Source organism: Tamandua tetradactyla, chromosome 8 (genome assembly GCF_023851605.1).
Source record: "Tamandua tetradactyla isolate mTamTet1 chromosome 8, mTamTet1.pri, whole genome shotgun sequence".
Lineage (NCBI taxonomy): Eukaryota > Metazoa > Chordata > Mammalia > Pilosa > Myrmecophagidae > Tamandua > Tamandua tetradactyla.
Window position 1 is genome coordinate 82,407,612 of NC_135334.1, and position 24,548 is coordinate 82,432,159.

Below are 24,548 nucleotides of genomic sequence, written 5' to 3' on the forward strand. Positions count from 1 at the left end.
AATTTGCTGACTGAATGAGTGAAAGCCTACAGCCTGCGTGGGCTGAGTTAAGGGGGAGCAGGATTGTTCTCGCTCAACCAGAAGAGCAGAAAGCTGGGCTCAGGTTGGGCCCAAGGAGCTGAGCACACATGGCAAACGCTGTCTGTCACCCTGACAGGGAAGAGGGGTTGAGGATGGTGACCCCATGGCTGGGGCTGGGGGGGTGGGGCTCAGGATTTGGGGCCTTTCTGTACAGGAGGTCAAAGCTGGCTCCCCATCTGGGCTGTCAGTCTAGGGGCTCAGTGGGGGGGTGGTTAGGAACACAGGGTAGGGGGGACCACTTCCTGCCGCTCTTGGGGTCTGCTCAGGGCCAGGGTGTATGGTCTTCTAGGGCAGTGGGGAGGACACCCCCTTTCTTACCTCCTGGGTGGGGAACCCGGAGCGCCCCTGCCTGGTCATAACCCAGGCCAAAGCCCCGTGCCCCTGCTCCATGCCCCACCCCAGGAGTGACAGTGGGGAGGGCCTGGTCCCCTTCCCAAGCAGAGAGGAGGGGGCCGCCGGTCTGCATCAGTCACCTGAACAATGCAGAGCAACCTCCCCGGAAACATTCATAAGTTTAATCCACGCCAGTAATAAAATCGCATTACATTTCTCATAAAATAAATGTTCCCATTTATATACAGAAGACAGACTGTACAGGCCCAGCCTGGCCCCAGGAGGGGTCACACACAGACGGGCGGTGGCGGTGGAGGAAGGGACGCCCCCCACCCCCCATCGAGGATGGAGATGTTCTGATGTGGCAGGACAGCGGCCGGCCAGGCTGCACGGGCAGAGCGGTGGGCTGGCCGGCCGGGCGGGCAGGCGGGCAGACAGACAGACGGGCCCGGAGGCCAGGCGCCGGGCGTTACTGAACCTGGGACTCAAAGGTGCCGTTGAGCTGCCCCTCCTCATAGTCCACCTGGCACAAGATCATGTTGTTCTTCAGGAAGAATTTGTCTCCCACACAAAACCTGGAAAATCCAAGCGAGAGGGAGAGAAAGAGAGAGAGAGAGGGCATGGGGGGGCCACACAGCGGGGGCTCCAGACAGGACCCGGCCTGGCCCAGGAGGTGGCACATGTGAGAGGGGGGTGGGGCAGGGGAGTTCGCTCCTTGAAATTGCCAGAGGGCGTTGCCCAAAGCCCTGCTGCACACCCGGCCACCTGCCAAGCCCTCGGACACCCCCTGAAGACTCGGGTGGTAGGACAGACGGACAGTCAAGCCTGGCCTCCCACAGTCAGGTCTCCCATGGAGGTGGGGAAAAGGCTGAGCTTGGTGGGGAGGTGGAGGAAAACATAATGGTCCCAGAGAGGAAGAAAGAGAGAGAAGGACAAAGAAACACAAAAAGACTGCGAGAGGAGAGGGACAGAGAGAGGTAGCAATGGGGAAGGAGGGAGGGATGAAATGGCTGATCTCTCCATCCCTCTGCCCCCCTCCCAACTGAGAGGATGGCTGAGTAAGGCATTCTTCCTCCAAAGAGAATCTGTGGGTTTCCAGGACATCCTTCCAGGAGGCGGTGACCCCGCCCCCAATCTCCTCCCCTGCCTGAAGAAGTGTTGGCCCCCAGTCCTTCTCAAGTCCTAGGAGATTCCAGTCCTTCCCCAAAGATGTCCCCAGATTGGCTGAGGCCTTTAGTGAGACCCCAGGGCCACTAACCCACACCAAGTAGTATCCCAGTCCAACCACCAGGTGGTGCTGTAACTTCACCGAGCTCGCCTAACAAGGGGTCTGGCAGCAGCCCCAGGTCAGATCCGCGTTCCCTGCAAGTCCCTCTAGACCTCACCCTCTAGGGACACTTGTATGACTCCTACCTGACCTTGAAAACCAACCTTCCTGAGAAAGGGGCCTGCTTTCTGGTGCTAGGCTCGCAACCAGGGCTGGAAGTTGGGGTACTAAATAGGGGTCAAAAGACAGACAAGGAGCTGGCCTGCAACCAGAATCAGAGTGGGGACAGGAGGGAGTGCTCATTTCCTGCAGGAATTCTGCCTCTCATGTCTAGGAACCCCTTTTCATACACATAGTGCACACAGATATGCATCCATACACACATTTTAAACACACAGGTACACACATACACACGCACATGCACATACAAGGCACACACACATCCCCCCATGAAAAATTAAAATGCATATTGATCCCATCATGTACACATACCTCCTTACACATGGACATTTGAAAACACACATAACTTCACATGCACACTTACACTGTACACGCACAGGAAACTTATACACAGCCTCATCCAATGGCAATCACACAGAAGTGTGCCACACAAATATGCACACACAACATGTAAGCACACATATTTGGCTAACAGGTTTAGGCACACGTAAAACACAACAATGTGCACACACAGGCGCACGGGCACACATATGCACACAGAACCCACTTCTGCATGCACGCCCCCATGGTGCTCCTAGCCTGTCCAGCAGGCCTCAGGCTGGGGTCTGGTGAGTGCATGGATCTGCCACCAGGCCAGCACTCACCTCTGGTTGCAGAGCTGGCAGGCGAAGCAGTCAAGGTGGTACACGTTGTCCCGGGCCCTCATCACCATCTCGAAGGCTGGGATCAGCTTGCTGCAGGCAGCACAGTTTCCTGTGGTGCCAAAGAGCCTGCCCAGGGAAGGCGCAGAGGGCTCATGGTCCTGCCGGGGGCATCAGTGAGGCATTGCCTCCACCCAGCCTGCCCCACCTCTCACCCTTGTGGTCTATGCAGTTGGGCTGGGTGAGGGCACAGGAGTTTCTAGATTATCCTAAGAGATCTGGCCTCAGAGAAATCAGCACATCTACCTGGACAGGGAGTGCAGGGGGTTAGGGGTCAGCTGACATGCCCAATCACAGATTGACAACGCCCCTTCCCAGGGTCCCACTGGGGTCCCTAAAGCACCTGGGGTCACCAGAAGAGCATGAGCTGGGCTCTCGGCACAAGCTCCAGAGTCACACAAGCCTGACTATTAGAGACAGTCTGCCGATCATGGCTGTGTGTCCTCAGGCAAGTCATTGAATCTCTCTGATCCTCTTTTACTGCAACTGTAACATGAGATTGTGGTGAAAATAGTTGTGAACACTTGGTCACAAATTAATATTGAACAATGATATAGCCTTTACTATGTGTCAGACACTCTTCTAAGAGCTCCAAAATTAACTCACTTAATCCTCATGCATGAGGGGGTAATTCCATTATTATCTTCATTTTAAAGATAAGGGAAAGGAGGCATAGAGAGGTAAGCAACTTGCCCAACATCACACAGCCTGGCCCCATAGAGTGTGTACTTGACCACTGCACAAGGCTATCTCCCACCTCTAAAATGACAGTATATGTTATAATCTTTTTCTGCTATCAATTAATTGTGTGGCTTGTCTGAGACTCTTCCTTTCTCTGAACCTCAGTTTACCTCTCCGTAAAATGGGGGTACTGGACAAGGTGATCCTATTTAAAGATCCTTCTGTGACAGAACTGATGCTGAAAGGAAGCTCCAAGAACATCTGGCACAAACGTCTCTTTGAGGCAGGTGCCCGTCCTCTTAGCTACTGGTTGTGCTCCTCTAAGGACAAGGAGTTCACTTCCTTCCCATTTAAGCCACTTTTGGTCTGGATGTTCCAATGGTCTGAGCCAACAAGGCACCAGCTGTTTCTCTGCACACTGGTGCAGCATGCCACAAGCAAAGCAAGAGGTGGATATGAGGCTCCTCTAATCTTCTATTTGTCCAGCTCAAGCTCGGGCACTTGGAGGTGAATCTTGGCTCCATTATTCATCAGCCCTGGCTGCCTGGTGGCTCAGATTAAGGCAGACAAAGGCTGGACCGTAGCATCTGCCTGTCAAGGGGGCCTTTCTTGCCACCAGTCCAATGAGCAGTCGCTGCAGAGAGGGAGGGCTTTGGACAGCTCTTCTCTGGGGCTGCACAGCTCAAGAAAGTACCCCCTCTGACTAGGCCCATTGGCCTACCTAGCCTGAAGGTCACGCCTCTGCCTCTGGCCAGAGCCCAGGAAAAATACCTTTAGTCCCTAGTAACTGGCAGGTCCCCAAATGCTTGTGGGTGCTTTGGCTCAGCTGACAAGCGCATCCTGCACCAAGGTCCTCCTCTCCAAGCCCTGTGGACCCATCAGATGGTCTCTCACCTCCCTCTAACCTGGTGGGTTCAGCCTGCAGGTGACCCACTAAACCTCCAGGCTGGGAGGCCCCTCTGTGGTTCGCAAGGGGTGAACCCACAGAAGCATCCTTTCTTAACCCCTCCTCTGGGGCTCAGCCTCTCCCCTCCAGCCCCTGCCAGAAGCACTGAGTCACAGATCCTGTTTAATTACATCATTTTTTAAAACACTTGCCGAAGGCAGAACTTAAAAGGAGAGACAATAAGTAGATAGAAATCAGGCACTTCTGGGAAGTTGGGGGCCTTCCTGATAACACCTCTCCCAACGTGCTCAGACGTAAGCAGGGGGAGCCCCGCAAAGCCCTTGCCCTGACCTGTTAATTAATCCAACGGGCTTTCCTTTCCCACAAGGCCCGGCCACCATCCAGCAGCCAGGACTGAGCCAAATGCAGATGCTGGGTCTCCGCCAAAGCCCCTGCTTTGTGGCCTCCTTCCAGCCTTGATGGTGTCATAAATGGCCTAAAGGAGGGTTAATTGGGGAGGCAGCCCCCGGGGAATAAGGATCCGGGTTGTGGGGGAGGGCAAGTTAGAGGTCTGAGGAATGCAAAGCAGGGAAACATTCTTTTCATCACTCCACAGGGGAGTAAATGGAGGCCAGGAGAAGACTAGAAGCCCAAAGGCTCGGAGCAAACTCAAACCCAAACATCTAAACCAACAACAACAGTGGTCCTTTTTGGGATGCCCATTCCCAAGGCCTTCCTGGACATGGAGGGAGTTGGGCACTGGGGAGGAGGTGGGAAGGAGACTTCATGAGGGAAGAGGGCCCTGGAACATCAGAGCCTCCCCACCTGCTCCCTGCAGCCCCTCTGAGATGGTCCCTTGGAGATTCAGGGACCAGGGTGGGCTGGGGCACCTGGCAAAAGCAGGGGCAGAGCCAGCCTGGCCCCTCAGGAAGCTTCTCTCAGATGCCAATGTTACAAATATCTGCCTTGGACCTGGGTTGGACATTGAGTGCAAGGAGTTAAAGACATATCCCTGTGAAGTTTCTTGCAGAGGCTGAAGGTGGCAATGGGGAGCCCCGAGTCTGCTCTGCTCCAGGGGCTCCTTGAGTGTCGGGGGAGAGGGGGGAGGGGCAGGAACATAAGGGATGATGGACACACAGGCCATGCCCAGAAGCATGCAGAAGGGTCTTAGAGGAAGCGGCAGCGTCACGCTGGGCCCTGGAGGATGGAGGGGTTTCTGAGCAGGAGAAGGGCAGGGAGGGTGCAGGGGAAGGGTGGAGAGGGCGCTGGCAACCCACCTCAGGTAGTCGCGTCGGCACAGGATGAGGTTGGCCTTGGTGTACAGGGTGGAGCCCACCTCGCCCAGGCGGCAGTCGCAGCAGGCACACTTGAGGCAGTCTTCGTGCCAGTACTTGTCCAGCGCCTTCAGCAGGTAGCGGTCCTTGATCTTGCGGTTACAGCCCGCGCAGCCCTTCTGCTTCCCTTTGGGCTGGACGGAGAGCATCGGCACGCCTGCAGATCGACAGGTGGACAGATGGACAACAGAATGGGCACCGCAGCTCCGGCCCAAAGGGACTTGGCCACGAGAACCCTCGAGGAATGGGGAGCTCATTGTTTCTCTCTGCTGCCCCCTCAAGGGTTAGGGCCCCCAGGAGGCCTCGCTTTCTCCCCACGAACCTCTTCCCCAGGCCCTGGATCCTGTCCTGCGCGTTGCATAGCACAGCCTGCTTCCCCTTCCCTGGGAAGGCTCCTGCAGAGGCTGATGGTGGCAACAGGGAGCCCCGAGTCTGCTCTGCTCCAGGCCGCACCCAGCCCTAGGCCGTGGCTGCCCTGGGGTGTTCCTCTTCAGCCCAGTCATGGCTCCCTGTGAGGTCTGATCAGGAGTCATCCCCAAGCCCTCCTCATGCAGCCACAATCCCACTGGCTCTTTCAGCAGCCCCCAGATGAAGTCTTAAAATGCACTTGCAGTCTACTAGAATCCCCAGATCTTTCCTCTAATGTAAATTGTCCTCATACTGCTTGTGCATTTGCCCATTTGGGCTTCAGCCTTTTGGTCTACCCATAATGAACCGTGGAGGTGTTAAGAAGAAAGTAAGATGTGCCCTGACCCCCTCAGGGGGGAACAGGAGCCTCTGGAACCCCCAGTACTTATGGGTAAGCAGCTGGGCCCGGCCTCCTTGGGGGATTATTCAGGAATGCGTCTAGCTAGATTCAAACTTCCCACCTGCCCTGGTCTGAGAGAAGGAAGATTTTGAGCTTCTGGATCATCACTTGTTCTGCTAGCATAAGATGCCCCATAGGTGGGGCCCATCGAAGCTTTTTAACATTCGAGAAAGCACCAGGAAGGGCAGGAATCTGGATGCAGTGCTCTCCGGGGGGGGCGCTCACACAGCCCTCGCTGCAGGCGCAATGCACAGGTGTGCACCTGGATGTGCGCAGGGGCTCCTAGCCCCTCTCCCTGGGACCAAAGGGAGGGGCGGTGAGGAAGAGGTAAGGACAGAGGTTATCCACGATCCTGAGATTTGACTGTGGGGAACACTAAGCCTAGAAGTTGGGTTGCCTCAGAACCTCTTCGCTGGCCAAGGTGCAGCTGGAAGAAGGGGTCAACTCTGGAGGGAACCGCCCACACCCTCCCACCTTCCCCAGCTTTCCAAGGAGCCCCTGCAGGCTGCCTCCGACTGACCCCACTCTCTGCAAAGGACCCCTGCTCTCCCCAGGGCTCTGGCGTTCAGCTCCCATCCCCCTCCCCAACCCAAGGTATCCCTTGTGTCCTCCCCCTCCCCCTTGTTCTCTGCCCCCAACCTAGAGTCTGAGTTGTCTGGCCGCTTCCCTTCCTTTCTCTTCCCTCCTTCCACGTGTGACCCTTTCTTGGTTTCCGAACAGAACAAGTCATCAAGGGGCCTGATCTCAGAAACCACCGATGTCAGGTCAGAAGGGCTCTCAGAGATCTTCTGGTCAAATGTTCCCATTCTATAAATGGGGAAACCGAGGTCCAATAGGCAGTGAGACAAGCATAAGCTGTCAATCAATCTGACCCTAAGTCCTTCCTCTCCCCTAGCTTTTTCTTAGCCCAGCTGCCTCCTTGCACTTCTCTTGGAGAGGGGGTGACCCCCCAGTGTCCCGGGCCAAGTGGAACAGCCGAGGCACAGAGGAGGCACAGGCAGGCTGCAGTAGTCTGAGTGGCAGTGGGGCTCTTTTCCTTTCCCTCTTCTAGTCCCCGCAGGGCCTGTCTGTTGGCTGGGAAGTATGCTGCCCAATTTCCCTAATGCAGCTCTAAAGGTTAATTGGTTTGAGAAACTGATGGGGCTCAGAACGACTATGTCCTCAGGCCTGCCTGGGTCTCCTTCTGACAGGGTCCAGCCTGGGCACAGAGCTCTGAGGAGCCCCTGGAGGCCCCGAGAGCTGAGGGGTGGGCCATGAGACTCCTTTTAATAATGGCCTACAGAATCCACAAGGAACAAGTGTGTGGGCAAATGGAGGAAGACGGGAAATTCAAAACACCTGGATCATGGGGAAGTCTGTGGACTCTGGGAACAGGACAGTTGCAGCTGGGCCCTTTGGTGGAAACACCCAAGAAGGAGGTAGGGGGTGGCACAGGCATTGGCTATTTGCCATCCTGTTCAGAAATGAATGCTGCAATATTTAACCAGCCAGCATAGCTATGCATATAAATGCCAACTGGAAAACCTCAGACCAGGCCTCTGGTATAACCCCACCAGGCTGACTTTCCCCTCAAGCCCCTGGGCTTGCAGCAGCCTGGCTCCCTTCCCAGCAGTCCTGGGGCTCCAGGCTGTGCTATTTATGGAGGTGGGTGAGTCACCGGGATAACCATACTCGGAGGCTACACCTGGCCCATTGAGTTATACCCCTGAACCAAGGGGGAGGGTGGGACACCCAGCACCAGCAGCATCCTCCCTGCTCCACTTACCATCCTGGTTTGGTTCCTAGACAGGCTGGCCTTCCAAGCTCACCCCCTTCCTTTTACTAAGGCTACAGTGCAATGAACTGCACATTAGCCTGGCCACCCCGTCACCAGCAGGAGCCGGCACTCAGAGGACCCCGTGGAGACCCAGAGGAGAGGAGCCACAAGCTGCCAGGGCCCCTGTCCTCTGCTCACGCTGGACTGGAGGACAGTAGGTGTTCTGCTAAGACCTGGGTGCCCCTGCTCCAGGGTGCTGAGCTCTGATTCCTGGGCTGTGCAGATTAGCAGCTGCATGGTTTCTGCCAAACAGTGTCTGATGTCCACCGAGGCACAGAGCGCCAGGTCCAGCCTGGAGGGGAGGCCCCACAGCCAGCATCTAGCTTTCTCCAGCAGGGTTAGCAGGAGAAAGCCTGATCAGGGCAGATCTCCTGGTCTCTCTGAGCCTTGATTCCCTCATCTGCCAAGGTAACAAAATTAAAACGATGTCTTGTTTCTTACAGAAAGGAGGAAAGAGGTTTGTGGGTCAAATGAAGCACAAGAGTCACCCACAATGTGTTTGCTCTCATGGGGCTCATCTGGGAGACTAGAAAACACCCCTGGAGAGGGAAAGAGGTTTAAGGGGGGCACCTGTGCTTTCCTGCTCCCAAAATTGAGGGAGCTGTTCCCCGGAGGATCCGGGTTTGCACCCCTGCCCTGCCTCCCCAGCGCCCCGGTCAACCTGTCAGTGTGCCCCCTGCAGACACCTCTTCCCTCCCTCCCTTCCCTGCCTGGCTCTGGGAGCTGAGCCGCGGGCCGTGCACTTTCCATTAAGGAGATAGCATCCCTTTGCCGAAGTCCATTTGGGATCCATTTTAGTGTTATCTAAAAATCAAATCTACATGGTAATCCTTTTAATGTACTCCTGACTTTAGAAAAAAAACAGCTTTGCCCTCCTTCAGGAAAGGTTTTAAAGCATTACCCAGTAATTACTACTCACCCATGGAAACACTGATATTTTACAATGGATGTTGGCGGCAGCGGCTGCTTGCGCACACGTGCAGACACGTACTCAGACGCACACGCCGGGGGCCGGCAAAATAAGCAGGCTCATTGAACCTGTGTGTCACCCCCAGATCCCAGGGTGTGTTTGTGGGGCGACATCTGAGGGGAGTCAGGCCACAGTCCTACTGCCACCTCTACTGCGTGTGGGGGGTGATGGCACAGGGAGGCTGCCAGGCTGCAGAGAATATTCCCAGAGTGAATCATGGAGCTGCCAGACACTTACCCTCAGTTCTTTAATCTGGGGAGAAGCCAGACAGTCTGGGTGATGGGGACAGCCGGCCAGAGGTCATCCTGCCCCTCTCCCTCATCCTGCACCCTCTCTTTAGTTGGGAGAAAACCCTCCTTTTCGCATGGACCCCTGAGAGCAGTGTGCCAGGCCAGGCCCATGTTCGCAGCTTTCCCCCAACCCCCACCCCAAGCCAAGCGGCCCCTCAGGTCCGGCACGTGGACTTCTCCAAAATTCCAAGGCCGAGGGCTCTCAGCCCCACCAGTGCCTCCAGCTGGGACAGTGGCCCATGTGAGGCTGGGGAGCACTCCCCGGGGCTCCCAGCAAGTCCCTCCAAGGCCAGTCCTCCAAGGTCGCACACCCCAGCCTGCCCCAGGTGCCCCAGGCTCATGCTCTGAGGTCCCCAGGATGAGATGCGGCAGTGGCCACCCCTGGCAACTCGAGCCTGGCGTGTGAGGTGCCCGCCCACGTGCCAGAGTGTCCGGCTTGGCACTGCTGGAGCTGCTCCCTGCAGAAGCCTGGTACAATGCCCCTTTCCAGCCAATGAACAGTTCCTGTTTGCTTCTGCCCCAGGCCCTTCTACCCTGCTGTCGCTCTAGGAAGAAATGCCTTTCTCCTGCCCAGTCCGAACTGCCCAGTCTGAACTCTCCCCTGAAAGTCCGAGGCCTCATCTGGGTTGAGGCTAAGGGCAGAGGCCCTGGAGTCAGGGCGCCTCATGACCAGTCTGGGAACTGCCCCAAGTAGCAGGGGGCGCCTGGAGCAGACCCCTCCACCCCTCTGAGTGACATCTGTGATTCAGATGGTGGGGAGGTGAGGGCCAGCGGGCCTGGGCAAAGTCACGGCACAGAGTCTGGCACCCTCTGCGCCCAATGAACAGAACCGTTTGTGTTAACACCCACTCCAGGACACCTGCCCTCCTCTCATACTTCTGTTTTCTTTTCCTTTAAATGTTTGTTCTGACATAACTGTGAACTTGCAGGAACACTGTGGGAAAAGCAGAAAGGCCAAAACACGGATGAACCTTGAAAACATGATGCTAAATGAAAGAAGCCAATCACAAAAGGTGACACACGATATAATTCCATTTCCAGAATCTGGAAATATCCAGAACAGGCAAATCTGCAGAGACAGAAATAGATTAGGGTTGCTTAAGGCCAGGAGCAGGGGGTAAAGGGGTGATGGCTAAAGGCACAGAATTTCCTTTTGAGGTGATAAAAATGCTGTATAAAGGACTGTGCCGATGATTCTATATATCTGTGGATATACTCAAAATCCCTTGAATTATACATTTTAAATGGGTGAATTGTGTGGCATGTAAATTATATCTCGATAAAGCTGTTTTTAAAAAAAGGTCTGTCTCCTTGTCACCCAGATTCCCTAAAATTAACACTTGATCACATTTGCTCTGTCTCTATCTACCCATCCATCCAATTTTTTTCCTGAATCATTTGAGTTGATTTCAGACATGAAGCCCCTTTACCTCTGAATATTTTGGTATGTGTTCCTAAAAAACAAGGATATTCTGTTATTTAACCACAAAATCAAAATCAAAACCAGGAAATTATCATTGATATGAAACTATCTAATCTACAGACCTTATTCAGATTTCACCAATTTTTTGCAATGTCTTTTAGGGCAAAATAAAATCCCAGATCCTGTGTTACATTCGGTTGTCATATGTCTTAAGTCTACTTAAACCTGGAAGAGTTCCTATGCCTTTCTTTGTATTTCAAGACACCAGCATTTCTGAAGAGGAGAGGCCAGTTATTCTGTAGACTATCTCTTAATTTGGTTTTGTCTGATGCTTTTTGGCTGTATCATTTAATTAGCTCCTCTGTGCCTCAGTTTCCTTTTTTTCTAAAAAAGGGGCTAAGGATAGTACTCAACTCAAAGAGTTACTATGAGAAATAAAGGAGTTAACGTACATGAAGTGTTTAGAACTAACTCGGCTTAGCAGTCACGTTAGCTCTTATTATTACTAATTAGTGTCTCCCCACCCTCAGCACATATGAAAGGACAGCCTTGTCATAGCTGTGTTTTGGTTCCTAGAATAGCATTGGACACTCGTTTTGAGGTGCAGTAGACTGACTTGAATGCACCAGGACTGGTTAAAGTTACACAGTGGACTTTAACCCAGTGGATGGTGCAAAAGCGTGCAGAAGGAAGCCGGCCCCATCTGACCAGTAGGGACCAGTCAACTGGGAAGGGGCATCTGGGGCAGCTCAGAGGGTGACAACTCAGGGCCAGGTTCCTCTGGGGAGAGTCCCAGGGGCACAGGCAGGGGTACCCCCACGGCTCCTTATCCCTCTCACGGAGCCTCAGCACTGGTTTAAAACCTGCCTCTGGTGCCCAGGTATCCTCTGGCCCAAGCCAGGACCAGTGCTGGGTGCCGGGGAGACTCAGAATCCAGCTGCAGGCCCTGTTCATAGACCACCCAGCACAGCACAGCTGTCCAAGGGCTTCCCTGCCCTTCCAGGCAGCCCCACCCCTGGGGCAGACAGGGAGCAGGGACTGGGCTTTCCTAAGGCAAGTCACAGGGCCATCATGCCCACTGGGCACTCGGTGCTCAACTTCTAAGAGCTTCAGTCAATCCCCACAATGGCCTTAAGAAATAGAAACCATTATTATTCCCATTTTAACAATGGGAAAACTGAGGCATTGGGTCATGCAGTTACGATGGGACAGAGCTGGGATTTGAACCTGAGCACTCTGGCTCCAGGCCCCTGGCACTGGCTCATCTGCTCTGCTGCAGGCCATGTGCTGCTAACCTGTGAAGAGCTAACAGACCCAGTCAGGAGCCATTACAGAGACCAGGAGACACAGAGAGGATGTGTGCATGCAAAGCACGCAGATGCAGGACACATGCAAATATACACAACAGGATGCAAATATGTACATGTGTAACCATGCACAGGTACATGAGGCCTGTTCCCTCGACATCAGTTTTATTCTTGTACCCAGCAGAGTGCAGACACATGATGGAGCTCCAGAAGTTGCATGAAAATACATAACCATCATGCATCCAAGCACACATGTGCAGGGTGTGTGTGTGTGTGTGTGTGTGTGCATGTGTCCAGTGTGCATGTGTCAACACACACCCCCACACACAGATGCACACACAGGCATGGGCAGTATAGTGCAGGTTTACTGTCATAAAAACCACAATTTCAAAAAGGGAAGCATAGCCCAAAATCAAGCTCTGATCTGAACAAGACCCAGGAGCTGAGACGCCTGGTGCTCTTCTCTCAATATCACTTCCCTGAGGAAATGGGAGAGTGCGAGGTCCCTAAAGGAGTTTGCCCAGTGGGTCATGTGGAACTTTGCAAATTATCCAGAAAGCCAGTCCCACGGTTGTCACACCCACTTCAGCTGTGGGAAGGAGCGGGGAGGAAGGGGCGAGGTGGGGGGCAGTCTGTGGACTTCTGGGGTCTGGGTTCCTGCCATGTGCAAGGTCCTTGTGCCCACCGGGCCCACACCCAGGCCTGGAACTGCAGAGCAGGATCCCAAACAGGCCAGCGCCCCCGCCCCCGCCCGGGGCCTCAGTCCCGTTTAATAAGGAAATTTGAAAGTGTAATCTAATTCTGCAGAATCTCTTTAAATCTCGTTTTCTCAGAAGCCACTTCATTTCGCACGGACACATCCAGCCTTGTGAGAAGGCCTCCATTTCACACCAGTTTTATCTCCACAATTTCTCGTCTCACTGCACTCCTATCCCAGGGCCTTGCCATGCAGCAGGCGAGGCCTGAACTAATAGCATTTCCTACTCATTTGGAATCAAAAGCCAACGAGAACAACTGTTGGAACACGCAGCGACAGTCACCTAGAACACGTCCATTACACCCCCTTTGTGCACCTAGCAGGCAGTACGTTTATTGTGTGAGATGAGGGAAAGAAGCAGAGGTGTCTGCGGCTTCCAACTACCCACCCCACCCCCGGGGCGGGGAGAGGGAGGCTGGGAGTTTGGGCTCAGCTCACTGGGTTGTGGTCAGCTCGGTGGGGGGCCTGGCACCTTTGGCTCTGGCCTGCCCCTTGAAGGGAGTCTGGGAGACTCCCATCATCAGTGGAGTGATGGTGCCTCAGCTTGACTCCTGCCTCTATCACTTAACCAGGTCTGCCTCAATTTCTCACCTGGTAAATGGGGACAGCAACGGAGCCTACTTTCAAGGATTATTTTGAGGATCAAATTAGATAATGGATAGGAAGTACTTATAACAGTGATTGACACAGAAGGGCTGGCTCAATAGACAGTAGCTCAGAAAAAAGAACAATCAAGTAAGGAAGAAAACGTATGTGTGTCTTATGATCCAACAATTCTCCTCCCAGGTGTAGACCCAACAGAAATTAGAGCCTAATGTTCACCAAAAGACATGCACGAGAATGCTCATAGATGTTTTCTTCACAACAGCCCCAAACTATTACAACACCAATGTCAGCCAAAAGCGAAATGGACAAACAAATTGCGGTGTATTCATAGAAGGGACTAGAACCCAGCAACAAGGAAGAATGAATCACTTAATACACGCAGCACAGATGAATCACTAGGCATAGCGCTGAGTGAAAGAAGCCAGACAGAAGCAGGGACTCACTGCACAATTCCACTTATAAACGGTTCCCAGACAGGCAAAACCGACGTGTGGCGACAGATGTCAGAGTCTCCCCTTCGGGCGAGGTATCAACTGCTAGGAGGCATCGGGAAGCCCGCGTGGTGCTAGAAATGTCCACCATGGGTGCTCACAGACTAAAAAATCCATCATCCGCACATTTGAGGCTTGTGCCTGTCACCACATGGGGGCTAAACCTCAGTTAAAACAGCAGCGACCCAGGCGGCCACTCCTCAGCCAGGACTCTGCGAGCCTCTTCAGGAAGCCAGCACCGCACTAAGCCCCTCACATCTGCCATCTCAGCGCCTCCTCACATTAATTCTGAGGAATGAGTGATTACCCTCATTCCACAGACGAGGAAACTGAGGCCCGGGGAGCTTCAAGCTGTTCTGCCAGGCTGTGGGGCTGGGCCCGGGACCTGGCCCTGCTGGGCTCCCTGGTAGAGGCTCTCAGGGGCGCAGACCCCGTAGCCCCCCCACAGCCGGGGCGAGGAAGGCTCGCTGGGGCAGCATCTGCATTCTCCGGAGAGCCTGAGTGCCAGGTGATGGGGGTGGCAGCTGGGCTAAGACCAGGGGTAGTAGCTGCCCAGCTGGGCCATTTCCGCTCACCTGTTGGTCCTTCAAAAGCATAGCTGCTGTGGGATCTTGAAAGACCTTTGGGTAGGGCCAGAAAGGGGGGACCGGCCAAGAAGCCAGGGACAAAGAGGGCACAGGGCCTGGGAGGGAAGCAGGAGGGCCATGTAGGGGCAGAGCTGAGACCCAGGCATTGAGATGGCACCTGTCAGGGGGGGAGGAGGGGGGAGCCGTGAAGGGGGAACAGGGGCTCCAGACCTTGGGCCAAAATAGTGGGTGGCACCTCAGCCAACAGCCGGGGCTTGTGTGAGAATGTGGGTGGGCAGGGAGGGGTGGACGGGGTCCCAGAGGGGGCCTGGGCTCATGGTAAGAAATTTAAAGCAGGTCAAGCAATGGCTGCCTTCTCTAAAGTCTCAGGTTCCTCCTGTCCCCACAGCCCACCAGAGGAGGGGAGGCCTGCGGGAAGAGCTGTTCAGGCATGTCCTGAGCACGGACAGCAGGCAGCCGCGCTGAATCAGACGACGGTAAACCACACTGCCCCTTACTGAGGGCTCACTGCATGTCAGGTGCTTTACACACGTTAACACTCATCCTCGCAATAACCATAGTCAGAGAAATCATGTAATTTTCCCAAGAGCAAGTCTGCGAGTGGCCAAGCGGGTTTCAGACCCAGACTGCCAGCTGGGAAGCACCCTGCACCACCTCCCCTGCCCCTGCTATACCTCTGTGGCCAGAGGCGAATCTCAGCATCTTTCTCCTAAATAACAGGGAAGGTGAGCTTCAGCTTGGAGTTCCTGCCAAAAGGAAAAGGTTCTGAAAGAGCCCAATGTGCTCACTTATTAGCCTGGGGGCAGGTAAGAGCCCCCAGTAGAGCCACTTCCTGTGCATGAATAAGAAATGGCAGGCATTTCTGCAGCATGTTTTGGTGGAGGCAAAACTCCTTAGGCATGTTGCATCCTAAACCCTGAACCCACAGTGAACTTCAAGGGTTCAGAGAGAAAGAGGCTGAGGGGTTTCCATACACACACTACAGGACTTCATTTTTGCAGGAAGCCAAATCCTGCACCATCTGATGTGGGATAGCAGCAAAAGGGGACCCAGCTGAGAACTTTGAGGAAGGTCTGGATGGTGTGCAGAGAGACCCTGGAGTGAAAACAAAATCTATTCTCCAGCCAAAAGCAGTTTTCTGCAGTTCTTTAGTGAGGAGGTCTTAAAAACAGTAGAAGCTGCATGTGCTATTTGGAGTTTGTCATGTGGAACGATGCTTAACATTATTATTAATTGTATGGTCATCTGCAGCCTGCTTTCCTTCTCCAACACTTGGGTCGTCTATATAAAGTCACAGACACATCTCAAGAGTAATGGGTCCAAAATAGGACTTCATGCATTCTCCCCAAAACCGGGTCCCTGCACCCCTTCTGCAGGCTTCCATGGTGCTACCACTATCACCCACCCACGTGCTCAGGCCAGGAACTCAGTATCAGCCTTGGGTCCTCCATTGTCCTCACTTGTACCACTTGCCAACTCCCCCTCCCAATCCTGCCAGTTTCTTTCCATTTCCAGAGTCACTGTGACCTCTCACCCACTATCAGCAGAGCCTCCCCCTTCAGCATCTAGTAACTACAATTCATTTTTCAAATGGCAGCTAGAGAGAGAAATCTCTCCAAACAAATCAGATCAGGTCTTTGCTTAGCTTGAAATCCTTCCATAACGTCCATGAAGTGAGAATAACATCCACACCCTTCATCAGGGCTATGATGTCCTCATGAACTCTGGCCCCTGCCTCCAACCCCTACCCCACCCACATACTGTACTCCAGTCACATTCCAGCTCCCCTTCCTGCCTCAGGGCCTTTGTACGTGCTATTCCCGTTCTTTCCAGAACACCCTTTCCTGCCTCTTCACATGGTCAGCTCCTTCTCATCTTTGAACTTCACCTTAAATGTTATCTCCACAGAGAGACCTTCCTTGGCCTCCTTATTTAAAGGACCCCAGTTATTTCTTTCTGAGTTTTTATCACAACGGCAATTATTCGACTTTTCTCTGAAAAGAAAGAGGATTAATCTCTCCCATAAGAACATAAGCTCCACGAAGGCTTATTCTTGGGGCCTTGTCTATTTTGTCTAAAGATGTGTCCCTAGCACTTAGCACTGAGACCCATAGCAGCCACTTTTTCATCATTAATGAATGAAGAGACAGAGTGGACTCTACCTGGATTTTACCTTTTTTTTTTTTTTTCTTTTTTGCATTGGCAGGCAACCAGGAATTGAACCTGGGTCTCTGGCATGGCAGGTGAGAGCTCTGCCTGCTGAGCCACCGTGGCCCGCCCTCTACCTGGATTTTAGACACAAGAGTCTGCTGGCCAGAGTGGGCTGATTCTCACAGATGGGCTTCCCAGAGAGAGGGGCTGAATCGGGCTCACTTCTGCCCCTGTGCCATCCCCCGAGCACCTGGAGCTATAAGGCCCTAACAAAAATAGCCCAGCCTCCTGCCTGCCACAATGGGGATTTCCGAGAAGCCCACCCCAGGGCTCCTGCTGAGAGATGACAGCTCTTGTGCTACTGTCAACTCATTATCCCTTAGATAAAGGAGCAGCAAAAGTCTGTCCTTTGGTCCTCACAGACCCATGAGAAATGAAAGCCCCATTGCCCCCTTCACACAGAGAAGCACCCATCCTGCAGGGAGTGGAGGGGGGTGCTCCAGATTTGGGGCAAGCCCTGCTCAGGTATCTGTCTAACCTCAGCAGCTCAGTCTTCTTTGCAGCTCTGGTCTGGGCATCTCTCCTCCCCCAGCACAGCCCTAGTCTCCCCAACTCTCCAACCTGAGGGTCTGTTCTTCCCTCCCATCCTAGTCTGAGGCTTGAGAGGTCAGTGGGAGGGGAAAGCCCCTGGCACTGGCTACAGAACAAGCCTTTCCTGACCTGTGTTCTCTCCCTACCCCACGCCCACCCCCACCCCAGCCTGGGCTGCTGGAGCCAGCCCCCAGGGTACCTCGGCAGGATGCTGCTTGCAGCTTCACAGCTGTGGGGACCAGCAGGGAAGCGTCTGGAAGCTGTGTTCCCCAGACAACAACTCAGCTGCTCCCTGGGCACCTGCAAAGCCCGCGTCACCCATCTAATGAAACAGGGCTCCCAAGAGGCCTGCAATCTCCGCAGAGGAGGAGGGCATGGACTCTCAGACGAGTCTCAATTTCACAGCATCAGGGACGTAAGCACCAACGCGCTGAACCAGAAAACGAGAGTCTGGCAGGAGCTGCAGACACACCGTGAACGCCAGGGGATCGGAGATTAGGGCCCTTCAAAATCAATTTTGAATTCAAACTTTAAAATGTGTTCTCCAGACGCTAGGAGGGGACCCTCCAGGCAGGCTCAGGCTAGCCAGCTGCTGGGTCCTGCTTCTTTCTCGAAGCAGCCACAGCCCATCTGCTCGCCACTGGGCTAGACGAGGGGAGGAAAGGCAGGGACTGGGGGGAGACTCCTGTGCCCTCCACTGCCCCCCAGGAACAGCAGGAACAGAGGCCCCTTCGGCTCTTCCTGAGACGGCACTACCACGGGGTGCCTGTCTGAGGCTCTGTTCCGGGCTTCCGGCTGAGGCTTGGGGGCTTCTCCAGCTCTCCTTTGCTGACCTGAATGAGCGGGGGATGAAGGCGGAGCCCATCAGGGAGGGAGGACCTCATGCCCGGGCCTAGCTGAGGTGGCTCATGGGGCACCAGAGGATGAAGTCATTTAGCCCATGGGCCCTGGAGGCAGACAGTCTGGGATCTGCGTCTGGGCAGCCCGAGGAGAAAGCCTACTTAGAGCGTGTGGGAGCGCTGGCCGGAGGGCTTGGCGGAAACATTCCATGTCTTTTCCTTGAGAAGAAAGGTCCCAGCCCTGTGAAGGGAAAGCAGCCTGAGGCCCACAGGCACAAGGGGAGAGAACGTTTAGTCCTGTGTGTGAGTCAGCAGGGCAGACCGGCTGTGGGAAAGCTGGTGTGGCCTCGCTGCGTTATCGGAGACACGGCGTCTGCTGATGATTGTGCTGTCATCTGTCGGAGCAGGTCTGGAGCACCGAGGACCGCTCGGGGCGCTGCACTGGGAGATGGACAGCGGGTGAATAAGGCAGCGGGCCTCACCAGGTGGGAATGCTCCAGCCACACCTTGGGGAAGGTCCCAGGGCCTGCCGAAGGAGGGCTCCAGAGGATGCTCCTTTGTAACTGAGCCTTTGGCACCCCCGCTCCTGCCTGAGTCCCTGCTCAGGCACATTTGTTCCTCCAAGCTTACAAGTCAGCCCACAGCTGCAGCCTTCTCCATCTCTGGTGGGGACGCTGGGATGTGACAGAGCCTCTTTGACTCCAATGACTCAGTCCCAGCCCCTCAGTTCTCTAAACCACAGGCTGCAAACTTTAAGCCTCACTTCTAAGGTATAAACGTGAGCAACTGGGAACCGCTCTGCAGCTAAGAGACAACCAACAGGAGGGCCAAGGCCCTGGGCCTGCAGGGGCTTCACGGGAGCCCCTTCTGGAACGAGGAACACTAGAAAAGGAAGCTGGTATCCCTGGACCAGACGGGAGAAAGGCACAGGGCCTCCCCGACCCCTCCCGCCCTCTAGCCTGGGAGGGGGCTGCTGGGTTTGCAAGGAGATTACAACGTGGGCCTGGGTAATGCTCCTTTTAGTTACAGCATAAACTGCGGCAATAAAGTGTACCTGGGGAATGTTTAGAGAAAGCACTAATGATTTCTTCCCCAGTGGTTAATAAATTCACTTCCAGATCAATTTGTTCGCGATAGAGCCCGGCGAGCAGAATCTGCGCGGCGGGCACAGCCGAGTGTGTCTTTTTCAGTATAAATGATTTATTACGATGATTAGCGGCACATAAACAATTTAAAATACAACGCTAATTAGTTTGGGGAAGAAAGGAGGGGAAAAACCACCCTGCCTCTCTCCCCATTATGTTCTACTTCCCTAAGTGTGTACTTTTTAATTAAATCCAAATGTCACAATAAATTTTAAGTGTTTTATAACTGCTTGGGCTAACTAAGGCAGTCATGCAAGCCCCTCTCCCCGTCCCCCCACCCCCACCCCCTGGGCATCTGTAGGCCCAGCTTGGAGTGAGAATTGAGGGCATCAGCAGGATCTGTCCACAAGCTCTCCCCAAAACAGAAGATCTCTAGTTAGACTCCCTGGAAACTTTTCTGGCTCCTGGTAGCCAGGCTGAGAAACACTGAGACCGCCTAGGCGATTTCCCACCTCTCTGTCTCTGTTCACCCGTCCTGGCTAACCCAAGTGATACCTTCCCTATAAAGCCTGCCCTGATCAGCCCCGAAGCCAGCCACTTCTCCTCAATGGCCCCACAGCACCCTGCACCCCCTCCAAGCCCTCATGTGTGCTCTGTAAACTTATACCTTGTTTGAGTCAGCAAGAAGCCTGGCACTTCACCTACAACAGCTCACCAAGTCCTAATTCCAGTGTGATGAGGTAGTAACTATTACTTCAATTGTATGGATTGGGAAATTGAGGCTCAGAGAAGTAGAGTGACTTATCCAAGGTCACACCGCTAAACCGTGGACTGGCAAAATCCGTGTCCCTCCTTTGGTAGCACTGCTTGTCTCAGGGCCCACATCTGGCCACCCCTGACTTCCCAGCACCCAGGATGGGGCATAGAACATTGTGGCTGCTTGGGCAGGGCTCTCCCAACACAGGGCCCTGTCTTGCCTAGAAACACATCTAAGGCAGAGCTTCAGGCTAGGACCTAGATTCTTATGCATTTAGGTTCAAGTTCAGGCTCTGCCATTGACCCACAACGTAAACTCAGTCAAGTCCCTTAACCTCACGGAGCTTCAGCTTCCTCGTAAGTAAAACCAGAGTAATAACACCCAACTCACAGAGCCAAAGAACTAAAGCAGGAGCGCTTTGCAATCCTTGACATGCTACGGAAGTCCTAATTAGGACTAATATTTCCAAAAGTCCTTGAGGTGGGCAAGACTAAATATGAACCCCATGCTATAGATCAAAACACTACAGGTTGTGGAATTGTAACTTATATCAAACTCTGAAATCCGTTCTACAACTAACTGTTGTGATGGACTTGTAAATTTATTGCTTTTATGTATATATGTCATTTAAAGAGACGGAAGAGTATAACAGAGAAGATAGGATTTAATAAGTGAGTGTGACTGCTGAATCATTATATCAATATTTCTGTTGGTCTCCAGTGTCTTGGAGCAGCTAGAAGAAACAATGAAAAAATCATGGAACTGTAACCTATATCAAACTGTAAAATCTGTTCTATAACTACTTGTTAAAATGTACTTGGAAATTTATTGCTTTTTTTGTGTATATATGATATTTCACAATAAAATAAAAACGTCAAAAAAAACCCCCACACATACACACTATAGGCCAGGGTGGCTCAGTGGTAGAATGCTTGCCTTCCATGCGGGAGACCTGCGTTCGATTCCTGGATCATGCGCCCCTCCTCCCCCAAACAAAACAAAACAAAACACTATAGGACTTAAGCAAGGTTTTTTAGAACCTCAAGAGCTCAGCAGGTGCCATGCTGTGGTAAACCTCCCTTCTGGGAAGCTCAGACAACCAAGGATGGTTTCTCTCCTAAAAGTTCTTCCACTGCTGATTTGAATCAAACAAACAAGCCCTAAACATAGAGTTACCATATGACCCATTATCCCACTCCTAAGTATACACCCAAGAGAAGTGAAAACACATATACAAAAACTTGTACACGAATGGTTATAACAGTTGCCCAAAAGTAGAAATCACCCAAATGTCCCTCAACTGATGAATGGATAAACACAATGTGGTGTATACCATACAATGAAATATTATTTGGCCATAAAAAGCAATGCCACAACATGGATGAATCCTGAAAATACCATGCTAAGGAAAAGCCAGATACAATGCCGCCTATTGTATGATTCCATTTATACGAAGTGCCAAGAATAGACACATTCATAAGAGACAGAAATTGATTAGTGGTTGCCAGGGGCTGAGGTAGGGGGGAAATGGAGAGTGACTGCTAATAGGTATGGGATTTCTCTGGGGGATGATGAAAATATTCTTGAATTAGAGAATGGTGATGGTTGCACAGGTCTATGAAAGCACTACATTTTAAAAGGTAAATTTTGTAGTATATAAATTATATCTTAATAAAGCTGCTATAAAAGAAACACACATGCACAAAACAAAATCCCTTGAGAACAGGAGAAAATTCATAAAGAATGAAGTGCTGGGATGGCAGGGGTGCGGGCGAGGTGGGGGTCAGCAGCCGCCAGGCGGAGGCGCTGGGCGGCCCAGCAGCAGAAGGACTGCGGGAAAGCTGGTGCGGCCAGGCCCTACTCACCCCAGCTCCCACCAGCTGCCCTGCAGGGAGGAAAGAATTCCAGAGCACCCCAGCCTACCTCTCCAACCTCTCCACCATGATCCAGAAATTTTCCTCCATCTACTTTCCCAGCCTGGCTCCCCGGGAAACTCGGACGCTTTTTCACTGCTGCTACCACTGTATTCACACTGTGGAATTTTCACATTCTGCAAGGACTGTGCTCTATCTGAGAACTGGGCATGCCTCCGGCTGCTCCGGGACCCCTCCCCGCATGGGGCCCTGTTTCTAGGACCTTGAGCTTGTCCTCCAATGGGTATTACAAGTACGTGCATAATGCATAGGACCATGGTGAAACCCTCCTGGCCCCCAGTCCAGGTGCAGAAAGGAGTAGCTGCTCTCTCCAGGGGCCTATGAGCCACACCCGGGGCAGGCAGGGGTGTACAAGCTCAGATGCAGGCCACAGAGGTCAGGAAAGAGGGAACAACGCTGCCTTGGGGTCAGAGGAAAACCACTGCAACTGAGACAATGGCCCAAGATGATAAAGTGCCCTGGCCAGCAGGGGGAGCCAGGGCCACAGCGCTGGCCCCGGGCCTGGGGGAATGACTGGGGTTAGGCTGGGGGTAGTGATGGTGCCTCAGGCCCCCTCTCAGCGGAGACAGATCAGCCTCCCTTGTGAGAAGAGCCCCACAGAGCAGAGGACGGCTCTGGTCACCTGAAGAGGGTCTCTGGTCCTTGGGGGCAAATGGACACATATCTACTTTCTAGGCATAAGGCCGATTCCGTGAGTCTTCATGGCTTCATCATGGGCTGCTGTCTTGTGAAGCTGCTCCTTAGGGAAACTATCCCCTAACTTCTCTAAACTTATCTTCCAAAGCTCTATGGGATCTGGGCCTGAGAAGACCTCTCAGGGCTGAGAATTGGCAGGAGGGGATATTATAGGTGCCACTCACTTTATGCAGCCATTGTGTTCTCATCAATTATTCCTCAAGCGGGCACAGCGCAACCCAGCTGGCAAAGCACATTTTCTCTTATTTGAATTCTGTGCAGGAGACAGGGAGAGTGCTCTGGGCTCTAATTTGTGCATGAGAAAACTGAGGCTCAGAGAGGTTAAGTGATTTGCCCAGGGTCACACAGCAATGAGTGGTAGGGTGAGACTCACCTGAGATCTTCTGGTCAGAGGATGGCAGAGGAACTCAAAGTCCATGCTCATTACCTTCCAAGTCAAAAGAAAGCTACTTCTGCAGTAAACTGCACATTTTACTGCATGTGTTCATGCAACTGCTATATCTTTTAAAGAATTTCAAATCTGCATGTATCTAGTCTGGCGATATTTGGAGTTCCCTCCCCTTGGGACATGGACTCCTATACCCTGGAAGGGGAGGTAAAACTGCTGGAAGTGTGGGTCATGGAGGAAAGAACACTTGCCTCTCAGACAGGCTGGAGAAGGCTAGGCAGGTCTCTAGGCCCTGAGCAGCCAGACTTTAGGCTTCCTGGGCAAGCAGGAGCCTCAGGGACAAAGGTGGGTAAGGACAGGCTTGATCTGCCCTCCCTCTGACTCTACCCTAGCTCTGGACAGAAGTTCAGGGCTTGCTAGATAAGCCTCTACTTCCCCAAGGCCACAGCTCCAGGCCAGGCCTCCATCGTTCCCCTCTCAGAGTTCAACTGCCTCCTCGCTGACCAAGCTGCACCCTGGCCTGAGCCTGCTCCCCCACAGGCCCAGTCTGCACCCTCTGAGGGAAACAGAAATTAGAGAGAGAGGGAGGGAGCAGTGGGCAGCCCAGAATGCAGGGAGATGGGAGAAGGCACCCTGTGAAGGTCAAATGGAAGAGCCCCTGACCCCCTATACCACACATTGTTTCCCCTGCCTCTAGCTTTATCCCTTCCAGTTGCTTCCCCAGAGACCAAATGATCTTACTAAAATGTAAGTATGAGCAACGGTCTTCCCTGTGCCTAAAACCCTTCAAAGACCTTCAAATAAAATCCAGACCCCTAACTACAAAGTCCCTGCCAGCTTCGGTCACCACTGCCCACACAGTGTCCATGTGCTAAGCCCCAGCCAAGACTGCCCTGCTCTCAGGTCACAAACTAGAGGTTCCTGGTCTTCTCGCTGGGCCCTCACCCTTCTGATTCTCTCTGCTCCCTTCCGACCTCCGTCACCTGTTAAGTCATTCAGTTGCTATTCACCCAACAAATATTTATTACGCACCTATCCTGGAGACTTGCCCCCAACACCTACCTGTATTTTGATAAGAATTATATGGACACTAATGATTTTTCACCATGAAAGTATTTTTAAATGAACTTCCTTAAACTAACTGAATTCCTTGATCAATTTTCTATTCCATAATGTTAAACCATTTCTTCCCCTTTCCCATTTTTATCTCATTGGGATTATTTTCATTGGGAATGATTATTTTGAAATGTATAAGTGACGATCTGGTTCAGGATCAGTTTTTGGCTCATATCAGATCTTACCAATTACAGCTTTTGCTGCTGCTGAGATTTTTTTGTGGCAATTATTTTATCAGAAAATGTTTCCTGAGCCAACCTTTGCAGATCTAAATTTTGTCAGGAAGATTTGATTCTTCTGTCAATTTTTAGTCAATAACATATTTTACCAGGTGCAGTCTTAGCTGTTGCCAGTTTTACTTTTGTTAATTATTTCAGCTGATTTTACTAGATCTTTTTTTTTTTGAACTTTTCCAAATTACATATTACAATCTCACATATAGAGCATATTTTGGCACTGATCTGATAAAGCAT

General features: G+C 52.6%; 1 protein-coding gene across 2 annotated transcripts in view; it reads right to left on the reverse strand.

Moving 5' to 3' along the window:
- Window positions 1–583: 583 nt before the first annotated feature.
- LMO1 (LIM domain only 1) overlaps window positions 584–24,548 on the reverse strand; it is a 40,474-nt gene continuing 16,509 nt past the window's right edge. For both annotated transcript variants that reach the window (XM_077112250.1, XM_077112249.1), the window contains exons 2-4: window positions 5,407–5,620; window positions 2,506–2,631; window positions 584–989 (exon numbers count right to left, since the gene is read on the reverse strand). In XM_077112250.1, coding sequence (XP_076968365.1) covers window positions 884–989; window positions 2,506–2,631; window positions 5,407–5,620 — 446 coding nt within the window. In that variant the 3' untranslated portion in view covers window positions 584–883. The remainder of the gene's footprint in view (window positions 990–2,505; window positions 2,632–5,406; window positions 5,621–24,548) is intronic.